At 42.8% G+C, this 12,682-nt stretch overlaps 1 protein-coding gene across 1 annotated transcript; it reads right to left on the bottom strand.

The window, feature by feature from the left end:
• Positions 1-3,764: 3,764 nt before the first annotated feature.
• klf5a (Kruppel like factor 5a) lies at positions 3,765-12,591 on the bottom strand. Its single transcript, XM_068327280.1, has 4 exons — positions 12,255-12,591; positions 10,026-11,157; positions 8,778-8,837; positions 3,765-6,106 (listed from the first exon to the last, which is right to left on the bottom strand). Exons 1-4 carry the CDS (start codon positions 12,411-12,413, stop codon positions 5,928-5,930), a joined length of 1,530 nt encoding a protein of 509 aa, XP_068183381.1. The 5' UTR covers positions 12,414-12,591; the 3' UTR covers positions 3,765-5,927.
• Between the last annotated feature and the right edge of the window lie 91 nt (positions 12,592-12,682).

Below are 12,682 nucleotides of genomic sequence, written 5' to 3'. Positions count from 1 at the left end.
ATTTTACTCGCGATGGAGCCTCCCCAGGGAATAACTACTGTTACTTAGGGTGGTTCAAGACTATCATAAAAGATTTCTGCAAGAGTTAGCTAAATACTTCAATTATCACCAGAATGTTTTCTCTGATTAGTGCTTTATCAGGAACCGTGTCGATGTCGGACTAGATTAGGTTGAGTAATAGTTTGCAGTATTTGTCGTTTTTTCTTATTAGTCATGGCAGGGTTAAACAACTTGACAACTCAAACTGTATTTTTGTGCTTCGTGTTGTGAGGCAGAGACTTGGGAACTAAGCTTACTTTAACAATTTATGAGTGGGAATAAAAAATACTCAGCCTTTGCTTTGGTGGCTGACACTACTGGGGAACATGAAGTAACTATGGCCATGTTCCAACACTTTCCTGAAAAGAGTTTTTCTACTACAGGTTGTTCCAATATTCGACAAAGCAGTGCTAATCCTTCATCAATTCCTTCAAATTAACTTTCTCAGATCGAAGCATCATTTCTGTTTCATGCATCCACAGAAACAAAAGGTTTAAAACTGTGTTGATAGTATGAAGCTCCTTCGACAAATGTTGATGAAGTTACTTTGATTCCACAAGGAGCCACACTTTATACCTTAATTCATCTATATAATATATAGAATTACGGATGATTTTATTCCTGTATGTTTTACTTTACTCTCACGCTAAATTTTTTTAACTCTACCTTTAGAACTTTAAATGTCCCAATTGATTGTATTTACTTTTCCAGCTAGAGAAACGTCCTTTATTTTACACAACACTAGATCAGCTTGAATTTATAAAAATCTTAGAAAAGCCTAGAATCTGAAACTCGGGCCTGCGTTGCTGAACTGGGAGACCTTCTTCAACAGGTGTTCAACCTCAGTCTACGGCAGGGGGAGGTCCAGTCTTTGTGGAAATCCTCCTGCATCGGCCCCTTGCCTGGGGACGATGCAGGGACACCCCTCTGAGCCCTCTCCAGTTTGCCTACCAGGCAAAGCTTGGGGTTGATGATGCCACCCTGTACTTCGTCTGCCAAGCGCTCTCCTACCTGAACATCAGGGGCTGTGCTGTTCAGGTGCTCTTTATTGACTTCATGAGTGCCATATTTTTATGGGCGACTGCTGGTCATCACTGGTGACCAACAGCATGGGGGCTCCACAGGGACCGTGCTCTCTCCCCTTCTCTTCATCCTCAAAGCCACAAACTTCCAGTACAACTCAGGAACATGCCACATGCAGAGGTTCTCCGACAACACAGCAATTGTGGCATGTACTGTATCTGGGAGGGTGAGGAGGTGGTGATGGACTTTGTGGAGTGCTGTCGTCAGAATGAGCGCCAACAGAATATCTCCAAGACTTAGAAAATGTTGCTGGACTGGCGTTATTGCTGCTTAAAAGTATATTTGTGATGGTTTCAGTGAAATTATTGCAAGGAAATAGCATAATATGTAATGACGTTACGCTCTAACATACAAATGTATCCACATTTATTTCCTTTTTCAGCTTTAAAATGTAAAAATAATACCATCATTCTACTCTGTGTGCATGGGCCATCTATTACAGTAAATTAAAACATTTGAGCCAAATTCATCCTGCTGTCCTGTCACATCCGTAGTCTATAAAAACCACGGGATTTACTGCAGAGTCTAAAATAAAGTTTTGTGTGTTTTAATCAGACAAAGCATAAGTTTTCATCAACCAGTCTGACAGCTGGTCACCTCTTGTGAAGTAATCAGAGTAAAACTAGCCTCTGACACAGAGACCCTCTAAAAGAAGGGACCATGAGTACAAATTCCAATTTAAGGCCACTTTTAGTGTTTCTCACCATCACATTTAGTCAACCAGAGACCGTGGATCATGGGGACTGTAGGCTGCCTGGAGGTCTGGATCCACTTGCCAGTTTGGCTGGTATGTAATGAATTTATTGAAGCTGCTGTGGAGCTGTGTGTAAATTGGACTTCATTAATCTGCCACTGTTATTTGTAGTGTTTAAATACAACGTTTGTTTTGTTACACACATAGATGGCAGCAAGCGGTCATGATATGCATTGGGCTGATCATCGAGAGAAGTTATTAGTCGGACATCTGGATCTTTTTCTAAATAGTGACAAGTTCACCTGAGGCAACGCTTATAGAACTGAATGTATAGGGTCTTGGAATAAAACCCTCCTCACTATCTGATATTATCTTTAGCTATGAGAAGGCATGTCGGCAGCTGTTATCTTTGCAATCTCCGATAACATTTTCTATTCTGAGAATATTGGGAAGCGTTGACTTTGGAGGGAGTGTGTGTGTGTGTGTGTGTGTGTGTGTGTGTGTGTGTGTGTGTGTGTGTGTGTGTGTGTGTGTGTGTCTATCTGAGCTCCCTGTGGTTGTTCTATTGGTCTTCTGAGTGGGTGGTCTGTTCCAAGAGAGGAGCACTGGAAACATTATAGCTCTGTACACACACACACGTATGCACACAAAGGGAAACTGGGAATCACACCAACGCAGCACAGCAGAGGGTGGAGCAGGCAGAAGCCTTCTTCCAGATGTGTGACATTAATTTGGTTGATCCAAAACATGAACCGGTAGCTCCCACTCACTCATCACTGCAGTGTGTATGTGTGTGTGTGTGTGTGTGTGTGTGTGCGTGCGTGCGTCCGTGTGTGTGTGTGTGTGTGTGTGTGCGTGTGTGTGTGTGTGTGTGTGTGTGTGCATGCGTGTGTGAAGCACTCATTGTAACTTTTTAATATTCAAATACACCTGCAACCTTCACATATTCTGTATACTTTGGAAGAAGCTGTAAGTGAGGGAATCGATACAAGAAAGAAATAAAAAAATAAGAGTTCGCTTGAGAAGTTTTAGATGGGGAAAAGATGGAGCAAAGTGGACTTAAGGGAGATGAGGTGGATGATTAAAGAAGGGGAAAAGATGAGGAGCGAGGCAGGTTATGAGAACAGTCTCCACTCTGACCTGCGGAGCTGCACCCCTGGACTTCCACAAAAAAAACTTTCCACTGGGGAGGAGACGGGGATATGGCATATGGTAAGACAAAGACAGAGACACAAAAGAGAAAGAGAAAAAAAAATTAAATTAAATAAGAGCACAGGAGGAGAATGAAGAGCCGTAGGAGGACGGAAGTGGTTGATTGGGTCCCCCCAGAGATTTTTATTGTTTAGATTGGTCTGTATTTCACTTCTTTCACTCTCTCCCCTCCACATCCCTCTATGCAGACATCTGAGGTAGATTATGACAGAAACCCTGGGTCACATTTATGACTTAAATCAGGAACATATGGTGTGTGTGTGTGTGTGTGTGTGTGTGTGTGTGTGTGTGTGTGTGTATGCGTGTACGTTTGTACACCGATTTCAATGCAGTGGGATTCCCCTCCGGGCTCCAAGCGGTGGTCAAATTTATTTTTTTGTCCGTTGTCTCTCACTGGGACATCAAAAGACTATTGTTTGTCGATCAGCGAGGGTGCTGCAGGTTACTCACAGGTCCTGGAGATGTTGGATCTCTTAGAAAATCTGCAAGACCAGCAGTTCTACAGAAACGCTGTTTGGATTTTAAAAGATTAAACTTTGTTGTGCCTCATTTCTTTCACAAGGCTTGTATTAATGTCCCACAGACACCACAGTCTCCATCCACAGTGACTCAATTATGTGAATATAAACCTAAAAAAACAGAGACAAGTACCACACCTAAGCCCTAAAATTCAGTCATTGTTAACGGGTATGAGAAGAAGTATCCCCCTACTAATTTCAGCACAAGTGCACAAGTGTAAAATTGTCAATTGACTTTATTAGATCGGCTTTGCTCAGTTGAAGAAAAACAACTTTTGTCTTTGGAACGTTTACCTAAGAAAACAACAGGTCTACAAAATAAGTTGCTGGAAGGACAATATATAAAACAATCAAATCCAAATATCTTTTACAAGAACAGAAAACCAAAGGGGAAAAAAAAGGCTCAACTATTTTTTGGGATGCAGGGCGTTTTCTTCTTTTCACCCTTTTGTTTATAAAACAATAACAAAAGAAGAAAAATTAATTCATTATTTACAGTGCACCTATTTACATTAAGGCATTTTTGCTGGGGAGAAGGACAGTCGATCTGGTTCAACCCCCCCCTCTAGACAATCAAATAAATAGTCAGATTAACCATGATACATTACAGTGCTATATTATCTTAATGCTACCTGCAGTGAATGAACAAATACAGTTATAGGCACAGGCTAAATCACACAACGACATATAAAAAGGAGAAGTTCACATTTTTTTCAAGTTTGTCGTAAGAGACTCTCATAAATATCTACATTTAGAGATTCTATCTTAATGTCTCGCTTGACGAGATCCCTTTTTAAAGAGATTGTTTTGTGGAAGACTATTCAACAAAAGTTACTATAATCAAAGACTAAATGATCAATCATCCAAGCTATTGCCTTTTTAGTACAAATTTCCCTTGCTTTGACAAGAGCTCAACAGAAAAACTGATTGCTAAAAAAAATGGAATTTTACGCTGATGATGAAGGATAGTCTACCCACATCATCCTCAGTTGAATTTTACAACATATTAAATATTTAATAACTGACTTTGTCTCTTTTTTTAAGTTGGGATCTGTTCAAAGCCAGTAGGGACAAGAGAACAAATAGGTTTGTTTGAGAATTACAAATTTGATAAAATGTGAACTGACCCTTGAACAAAACAGACATTCATGTTTAGCCAACTGATATTACCAAGTTGCATGTTAACGAAAACCTTAATTTCCAGGATGTCTGTGAAGCGGCCTTAAATTACAGGAAATGATGGGTAACTTTGTCATCTTAAAGAAATGTTTTTTTCCTTTTCCCCGCGGGTCAACAGAGATCATTGGATTAAGAAATTAAAACAGCACCATGTGTAAGGACTGTCCACATTGATCACATCTCTGCTACCACTGAACAAACACACATAAACCAGAGAAGGAGGCACTTAAAAGGTATTGATAATGATGAAGATGAAGCTTTGGTTAAAACCTTTGAAAAAAGTGAAAAGCTAGATGCGGCAAATGGGCAGCAATTGCATTTTGAAGATGATTAATTTGAGCTTGTGCATCAAATACTGTTCTAGGAAATATCTGAGGGGTTCTGTTTAAATGTCTCTGGTTAGAAATCGGTTGAAAAACATTAATAATTCATCGGCTAATTGCTGCTCTTTTGCAATCGTCTCTGTGTTTCTCAGTCATCATTCTGATCCCCCTGGTCTAAAATCAAAAAATTTTCAGTTCTCATCTTCATATTTTCCTTCACAATCCACTCATTCCCTCCCTCTGTAGAAGAAATGCTGTCAATTCAGTATTTTTTTTTGTGGCTTTCACAGAGATTCAACCAACAGTGATAATGATTGCTCCAGTGATAATTGAGATGCATGGGCCCAAAGGCTTAGTTTACCAATTGTAGTGCAAAGCAAAGCATTTGGAAGGAAACAAAATCTGGATATTCCAGTCATTCAACTAAGACAGAAAAAAAAAAAAGATTTGGCTTGACTAGTTTTGCAAACTGTTTCTCAGTTAGGAAATAAAAATAAATTGTGAAGTCATTTCTGTGTTAGGACAGACAAATGATATACACATTTTAAGTGCTCTCTCATTTTTGGAGTGTTTTAAATTATTTTTCTTCTTTGCATTTGTCCACAGAAACCTAAACCAAGTACTTTTGGAGGGTTAAGGGACCAAGAACTTCTTCTTGCTATTATCTGTCTACTATACAACCTAGCCATCCCGCTCCAAAGTGAAAAGAACACATTTGTTCGGCTCGTACAATTTTAGCACAGGATAACAGCACCAGGAGGAGCTGTGGTGTCAAAGTCATTCTGCAATCAGGCAGAGTTGTAGTTGTTGGAGACAGAATGAGTGCTTTATGTGTGTCATGACAGTGCTTGTGTATTTGTAGCGCATGTGCAAACGCTGCTAGTTCTGGTGTCTCTTCATGTGCAGGGCGAGGTGGTCAGATCGGGAAAAGGAGCGTGAGCAGACGATGCACTGGAAGGGTTTGGCGCCCGTGTGTTTCCGGTAGTGACGTGTCAGCTCATCTGAACGAGCGAAACGCCAGTCGCAGCCATCCCACGTGCACCTGTAAGGCTTCTCTCCTGCAGGAAAAGAGGAAAATTGATTGAGTTCAGTCAAAATGAGTGAATTTTCTAGTGATTTCAAGCATAATGTGTGAATGTGTGATTAAAAAAAACTTGCAATGCTGCTAAAGTTTTACCAATAAAACCATAAATGGGTGGAGGAACAAGGAGAACAACTTTTCAAAGGCATTCATCAAGTAGTCAGAGATTGTCGAAGTTTCCCACAGACGACCTGTTGGCATTGTCTCCTTTTTTAATGCTTGTATGTTTATCTCTGTCACTGTACTATTCCAATAATCTTTCACCTGCAGCCTGAGGCATTTTGCAAAAACCGGTGTGACCTGTCTCTTTCAGCCCTAGTCACATAACCCAACCACCCAAGGGTGAAACTCAGAATTATCAAAGAAAAAGTCAGCCGAGAGATTTTATTCACACAAATGACTAAAATGTATTTTCATTGAGGTTTTGAGATTCTTTCCGGACCATTGATCATTTTGTTTGAATGGAATTAAGCCAGGAATTTATTCAGGAATTTATTTATGCCTGGTAGCCGACTGACAGCATATACCATTCATCCACTAGTAAAACTGACAATGCCTTCTACTTCAGTGTCTCAGTTATATTTTAACCACATTCTCATGTGACATGAGAGCAACTATTTGTGGAGATAACGCAACTGCACACCTGATTGGTGACACTGGCTGGAGATGACAGGGAAACATGATGGAGAGCAAAAATGAGAAGGCAGGAATTAAAAACTCACACAAGATGTGTTCTTCATCATGTTAGATGGATACTTCAAAAATATGATTAGCTGAGAAGGAACTCAGACTTTCAAGCTATTCGGGGCTGTGAGTGGAATCTAAAGGAAAATGTGCTGACTGTTCTAAAGACTTTTCATCTTTGCATTCATGTTTTCTATTTACAAACCTTGAGTGATTGAAACAGGATTTATCTTTGGACAATCCATGGACCTCCCAGTGAATAGTGGCATTTCAGTGGAAAAAAAAAAATTGTGGAAATATTTGAGAGCATGTTAAGACTGATAATGGCGCTAATCAAGAGTTTCAAGTGTTCTGCGTGCCATAAACACAATTCTTTTCTCATCAGTTTAATTGTGGTTGAGGTGGAAATAAAAGCCAACTACATACTAAGTAAGAGAATATGTCATTGTCTTCAGTGAGCAAATCCTTAAACAAGCTCAGCAAGCAGTGCTTTCAAAAGCAACAGGCGCAGTAAGCCTGTTAGGAAATGAACCACTGTCACCTGACAAACACACACCTAAAAGGTGAACACAATGATGAGAGACAGGAGAAAGACACCAGACAAAAAAGTGGAAGAACTGGGAGAACTGGGAGGAGGGTTTTCAAAAGACGCCTGCACATGCACCCACGTGTGCACATTCTACTGGTCTTATTCAGCTGCTTGAATACATGCGCGCACACGCATACACACACACACACGCATACACACACACACACGCACACACACACACACACACACACACACACACACACACACACACACACACACACACACACACACAATCAGGGTAATGGATGTTGATGGAGATTAGAGTGAGATATCCCATGAGGACCCAAAAGCATTAGGAATCATCTAACACAGATTACGGAGAAGTAGGTGTGTGTGTGTGTGTGTGTGTGTGTGTGTGTGCATTCAAGCAGCTGAATAAGAGAAACAGACTGACTAATAGAAATGGGGGAAACGCGGTAGGAGGATTTCAAGGTGAGAGGATTATTAAATGAATGAAAAAGACAAAAAAAAATCGGGGGTGAAAAATAACCGTGCGTGACGGACTGCAGCAGAGAAAATGTGAAAATTGTTGCTACAAGCTTCTGTGTGTGTTTTGCTTCTTTTCCAAGGTGTAATAACTACGGTAAACATCATCAATCAACTACACAAATGATGCCAGATCTGAATGTCACGTCAGGTTCACTCTAATGAAATGCCAGACACGCAAGCCTACAGCATTGTTACGAACAAGGAGTTCAGACCCAGAACACAAACAGATTCTGGATCGTGAAGTGGCGAGGACACATTTTGAGTCAGTGAGGGTTCATGTGCACGTATCCAGATGAGCAAGGAATTCGAAGGAATCAACAGAAGTCGTGTTTTGTTAGCTGGAGCGAGGTGGGGCCCGACACCTTTGAGCTTATTTGTTGACTTTTCTCATGCAAAACTAACAGCTCAAATCAAAATGTGAAGAGATACAGATTGAAGAAATTACAGAAGAAAGGGGAAACACACCATGATACTCAAACGCTCACATCAATGACCTTATATATTTTTGCACCTGCAAAGACAGGTCTTATGTATTTGTAGTCAAAAACAAGTCCTACTAGTCTCAGAAAAGAGCTTTAAAGAATTTAAATAGTGGTGTCTCGAAAGAAAATGGGATCCCAAGCATGCCACACCAGCTACATAATCTGAGAGCCATCCCCTGACAGAAGTGTGTCACTTCCACCTGTTTTGATGGAATAGTATATTGGGCAGAGGATGGGAATGGGGTAGGATACATTTACACACACATGCCAGGAACACAACACTCTGCCTAGCAACATGGTGCCAGTGCAGATACCAAAATATGAGTCATACAGGCAGTGTCTTCTGTTCATTTTTTTTTTTTCTTTGACAAGTCGAAGTGGCGTTAATTAGAGGAATGTCTTACCCGTGTGAGTCCTGAGGTGGGCTTTCAGATGGGACGACTTGGTGTAGACCTTCTTGCAGCCTGATGACATGCAGGGAGACAAACACAAACAAAAGACTAAATCAAAACTAATTCCTGTGTCAAATACTTATTTTTCTAATGAATCGGCATGTGAGAAATTTGCACTGATGAAGAAGAGGAACTGTTTAAAATGGGATGAAGTGCATGTTTGTTTTTGTTCAGTTTTTCAAGAAGAACATGTTTTGGAAAAGTGGGTCAGACGGCCTCTGGTTTTAAACCTGTTTAGATTGGGTGTATTTACCAAAGATATCCATTCAGCTGTATGCAGTTAATCCCACCGAAAACTGCATTGATAAATAAAAACTGTATATCAACGTTGAAGTGTTCTAAGGCACAGTATCCAGATTACAAAGTCAAAGGATCAGAAGGATTTAGAATGACGGTATTCTTCAGATTTATAATGCCTCTAAAAAGGAAACGATAGAATTCCATGCACTTCAGGTAACAAATGAAGAGCAGATGCAGCAGTGTGATTAATACACACTTGGACATGTGTGTCCCTGTGTGGATATGATGAAGCTGATTCATTTGACTTTAAAGAAGTTAGACGTGCGCTAACATGCTGCAGGAGGCTTCTCTTAAGCCTATTTTACACACTGCCGGAGGCCGGTTGACATTAGATGTCCTACAAGTAGCTGCACATCACACGACTAAATGAGTGGGATGGAGCCTTTTTTAAATGTAATCTATGAAGCCATCTAAGATGTGAATAAATGAAAATGTTGTCAGGGCAAAAAGGCAAAACCACTTAAAAAAGAACTTCTACCTAATTAAAACACCCGCTCAGAGGTTCATTCCACAATCAATCCAGCGATAACGTTAAATCCACAGTGATGTGTGAGAGCTCACAGAGGAGTGTCTGTGCCAACTGAAGCGTGCGATATGAAAAAAAAAGAAAAGAAAAGCAGCTTTAAAAGTAGACGGTTAACTGAAAGGTGGTTTCTGAATAGCTCTCTCACCAAAACTATTTTAATTTGCATGGCATGAGCTCCGTTGAGGTTGTAATATACACATGGTGAGTCATAGGCCTGGGAAAGTCGCTTGATACACACAAATTTGTACAAACGCTGGTTCCCTTAAGGTCGGCTTTAGTGAATCATCAGATATTCACCAGTGCAGTGTAAAGATATGCACACACTGTGACAATAATTGTCACGCACAGAGTGAGACGTGAACTGAAGGGCTAACCTGGGTAATCACAGTGGTGTATCCGTCGTTTCTCCAAGTCGGGGTTGTTCCTCCGGTTGTAGCGGACAGGCACAGTGGTCTGAGCTGTGGATGAAGTCGCCGCGGAGGCTTGGGGAAGGCCTACACCTTGGCCGGGGACTGGCTTGGGACCTGAATTGAGGGGCAGGGGCAAGCCTCCTTGTCCCGATCCGGGAACCAGGGCGGGGGTGCCGACTGCCAACTTGGAGGCAATGCTGGCTGCATATGAGGGAGGGGGAGACATGGTGTGGAGGAGCTCCTTCTGCCTGTCGGGGCTGCCGGGCTCGGAGCTTGGCGGAGAGGGCGGCAGGTAAGGGGCCTGCTGCTGGAGAAAATGGGGGTGCGTCTGAGCGTGAGGTCGTGTGTATGCGCCGCCGCTCAGACTGCAATAGGCCGGCTTGTTCGTTTGCTCTAGCTGGGATGCAGAAGAAGCTGCTACCGGCATGTCATGAAACGGCGTGTGGATTGTGGAAGTGTGTTGAATCTGCTGCTGCTGCTGATGATGATGACGATGATGATGATGATGCTGAGCCTCCATACCATTACCATGATGATGGTCCAAGCCAGAGTTCAGCAGCTGAAACAGAGAGCCGCCGTTTTCATGATGGTGGAGATCATGCTGCTCAAACTGCGATGACATTTCTTGTTTGACAAACACTTCTGGCACCGACTCGCCGCCGGCTCCCGACTGGTTAAAAACACTGGTGAAGTCTGGTAGCCCTGCTAGAGTCATGTTTATGGCTGAGGTTTCCATGGCGATGCTTCCAGGGTCATGCTCAGATGTGCTGCAGCTACTAGTGGGCGTAGTGTTGGGGCAGTGCAGCTGGAGATTGGGGGAGAAACATGGGGAGGCAGCTTCTGTTTTGATTTGAGTAAGACCAGAGTGGGTCTGGTGCTGAGGGGGCCGTACTTGTTGACATAAGCCCATCCTCAGGTAGGCACCATCTGGGAGGTATAGATTCATATTGAGGGTGTAGGGCGCCCCGTTGTGATCGTCAGGGAAGAAATGATCCACCACAGATGTGCCGTCTCTCTGTGTCTTCTGCTGGCTGTCAGAAGGAGGTGGGAGGTGAAGAGGCTGAGGGGAGAGATATCTGTCCATCTCACACTTTGCCTGAAACACAAAGCATACAAAAAAACCTCGCATTATTTAAAAACAACTCATTTTGTGGTCTTGAATTGAGATTAAATGGATAATACTGAAAGACACTTGGCACATCTATTTTCAAGCTGGGCACATAGAAGCAGATGACTCAAACTTTTACAAGTTTCAACTGAAAACTCATCACGGCTTTGCATGAGGCATCATAAAACTATTCTGAGGAGCTATTTTGAGAAGACAAAAGGTTTGATAGGCACACGAAAACATTTATCAAGTAGTCATCAATAAGCAGTTGCCACATTCCCTCTACGCCTGCAAAGCTGAACTCAAAAAACCCACCGGCGGTGAGGTCAACAGTGGAAAAACAGGACATGCTCTGGTGGAAAAGAATATTTAAAAATCAAATTTGGTGCTTTTCATGGGGGAAATTCTGCAGGTATGATATAGGATTACAATAGCAGCCCACCGGTGATAAAAGTGAAATTTCGAGTGGACAAAATGTGCCTCTTACATATATATATTGTGCTTCGTGCTCAGATTCCTGTGAATGTGAAGGATCTCTGTGTCTAAAAAGTTGGAGGAGCCCTGCAGCAGAGGATGAAACAGCAACATGAAAGGGAATGGGGAAACACCCATGACTCCTGCCCGCTGCTGCTGCAGCAGCAGCAGCAGCAGCAGCAGTCTGGGGATGGGCTGCTATTTCTGGGCTCTTGATCCCAACAGCTGTTCTACACAGCTCTCCTCTGCTGCACGAGTTTCCTGCTAAGTGAGGGGAGAGTTGCCGGGACCTTTCTGTCCCCGAAGCTGGTCAGTTGTTGTCAGCGTGGTATGATGGCTAGAGGACACGCCAAGAGGAGACCAACAACTGGTGAGCAACTGGCTGGCACAGAAAACATGCGCTGAATGCGGGGCAGCACAGCTTCGCTTCCATTTCAGTCCGGTTCATTAACAACGAGAATAATGCAAGAATAAGGAGTTTTTAAACATCAGGTAACGAGGCCTGATTGGAATTTAGAGGCCAGAAAAACAACAATCTGGGTCTACAAACCAATCTGCCACGCCCATTCAAACACACATCACCAAAATAAATGGATTTCCACGCGACTTACCTGCGTGTAGTCGTTAAGTCCATTCTTGTCTGTGATCTTGCAATCCAAGCCGAACAACGCCGAGTCTTCCAGGGAGAATCCAGGGGGAAGATTCGCTTTCTGCAGCGGATAGAAGGGATCCTCCTGCCCGCCGCCGCTCATCGCGAGTGTCGCGGCCATGAAAAGCTCCGACGCAGCACCAGCGAGTAAAATCGTTCGGGTCGTTATCCGAGAAGGATGAGGATGCTATCAGGAAAAGGAATGCAGCCGACGGGGTGTAGTGAGTGTGGTGGTGGTGGTGGTGGGGTTACGTCTGCTACATCTCCTTCCACTTGTCTCGTGTCAACCGGCCCCACAGTTTTCTATGCCCCGCTGAAGGGCGGAGCGGCCCGGAGTAAATACGGTCCACGCACCGCCCACCAGAGGCTTTGATCATTCATTCACGGCCA

This window comes from Antennarius striatus, chromosome 11 (assembly GCF_040054535.1).
Source record: "Antennarius striatus isolate MH-2024 chromosome 11, ASM4005453v1, whole genome shotgun sequence".
Lineage (NCBI taxonomy): Eukaryota > Metazoa > Chordata > Actinopteri > Lophiiformes > Antennariidae > Antennarius > Antennarius striatus.
This window is presented reverse-complemented; position numbering and strand designations above follow the sequence as displayed.

Bases quoted from the DNA above. Each gene is read 5' to 3' on its own strand.
- klf5a (XM_068327280.1), bottom strand. From the start codon at position 12,413: ATGGCCGCGACACTCGCGATGAGCGGCGGCGGGCAGGAGGATCCCTTC. The intron at 8,838-10,025 runs GTTAGCCCTTCA...GCATGTCATCAG, and splicing joins ACACCACTGTGATTACCCAG to GCTGCAAGAAGGTCTACACC. The intron at 6,107-8,777 runs GTAAGACATTCC...CTTTTCCTGCAG, and splicing joins CCACCTCAGGACTCACACGG to GAGAGAAGCCTTACAGGTGC.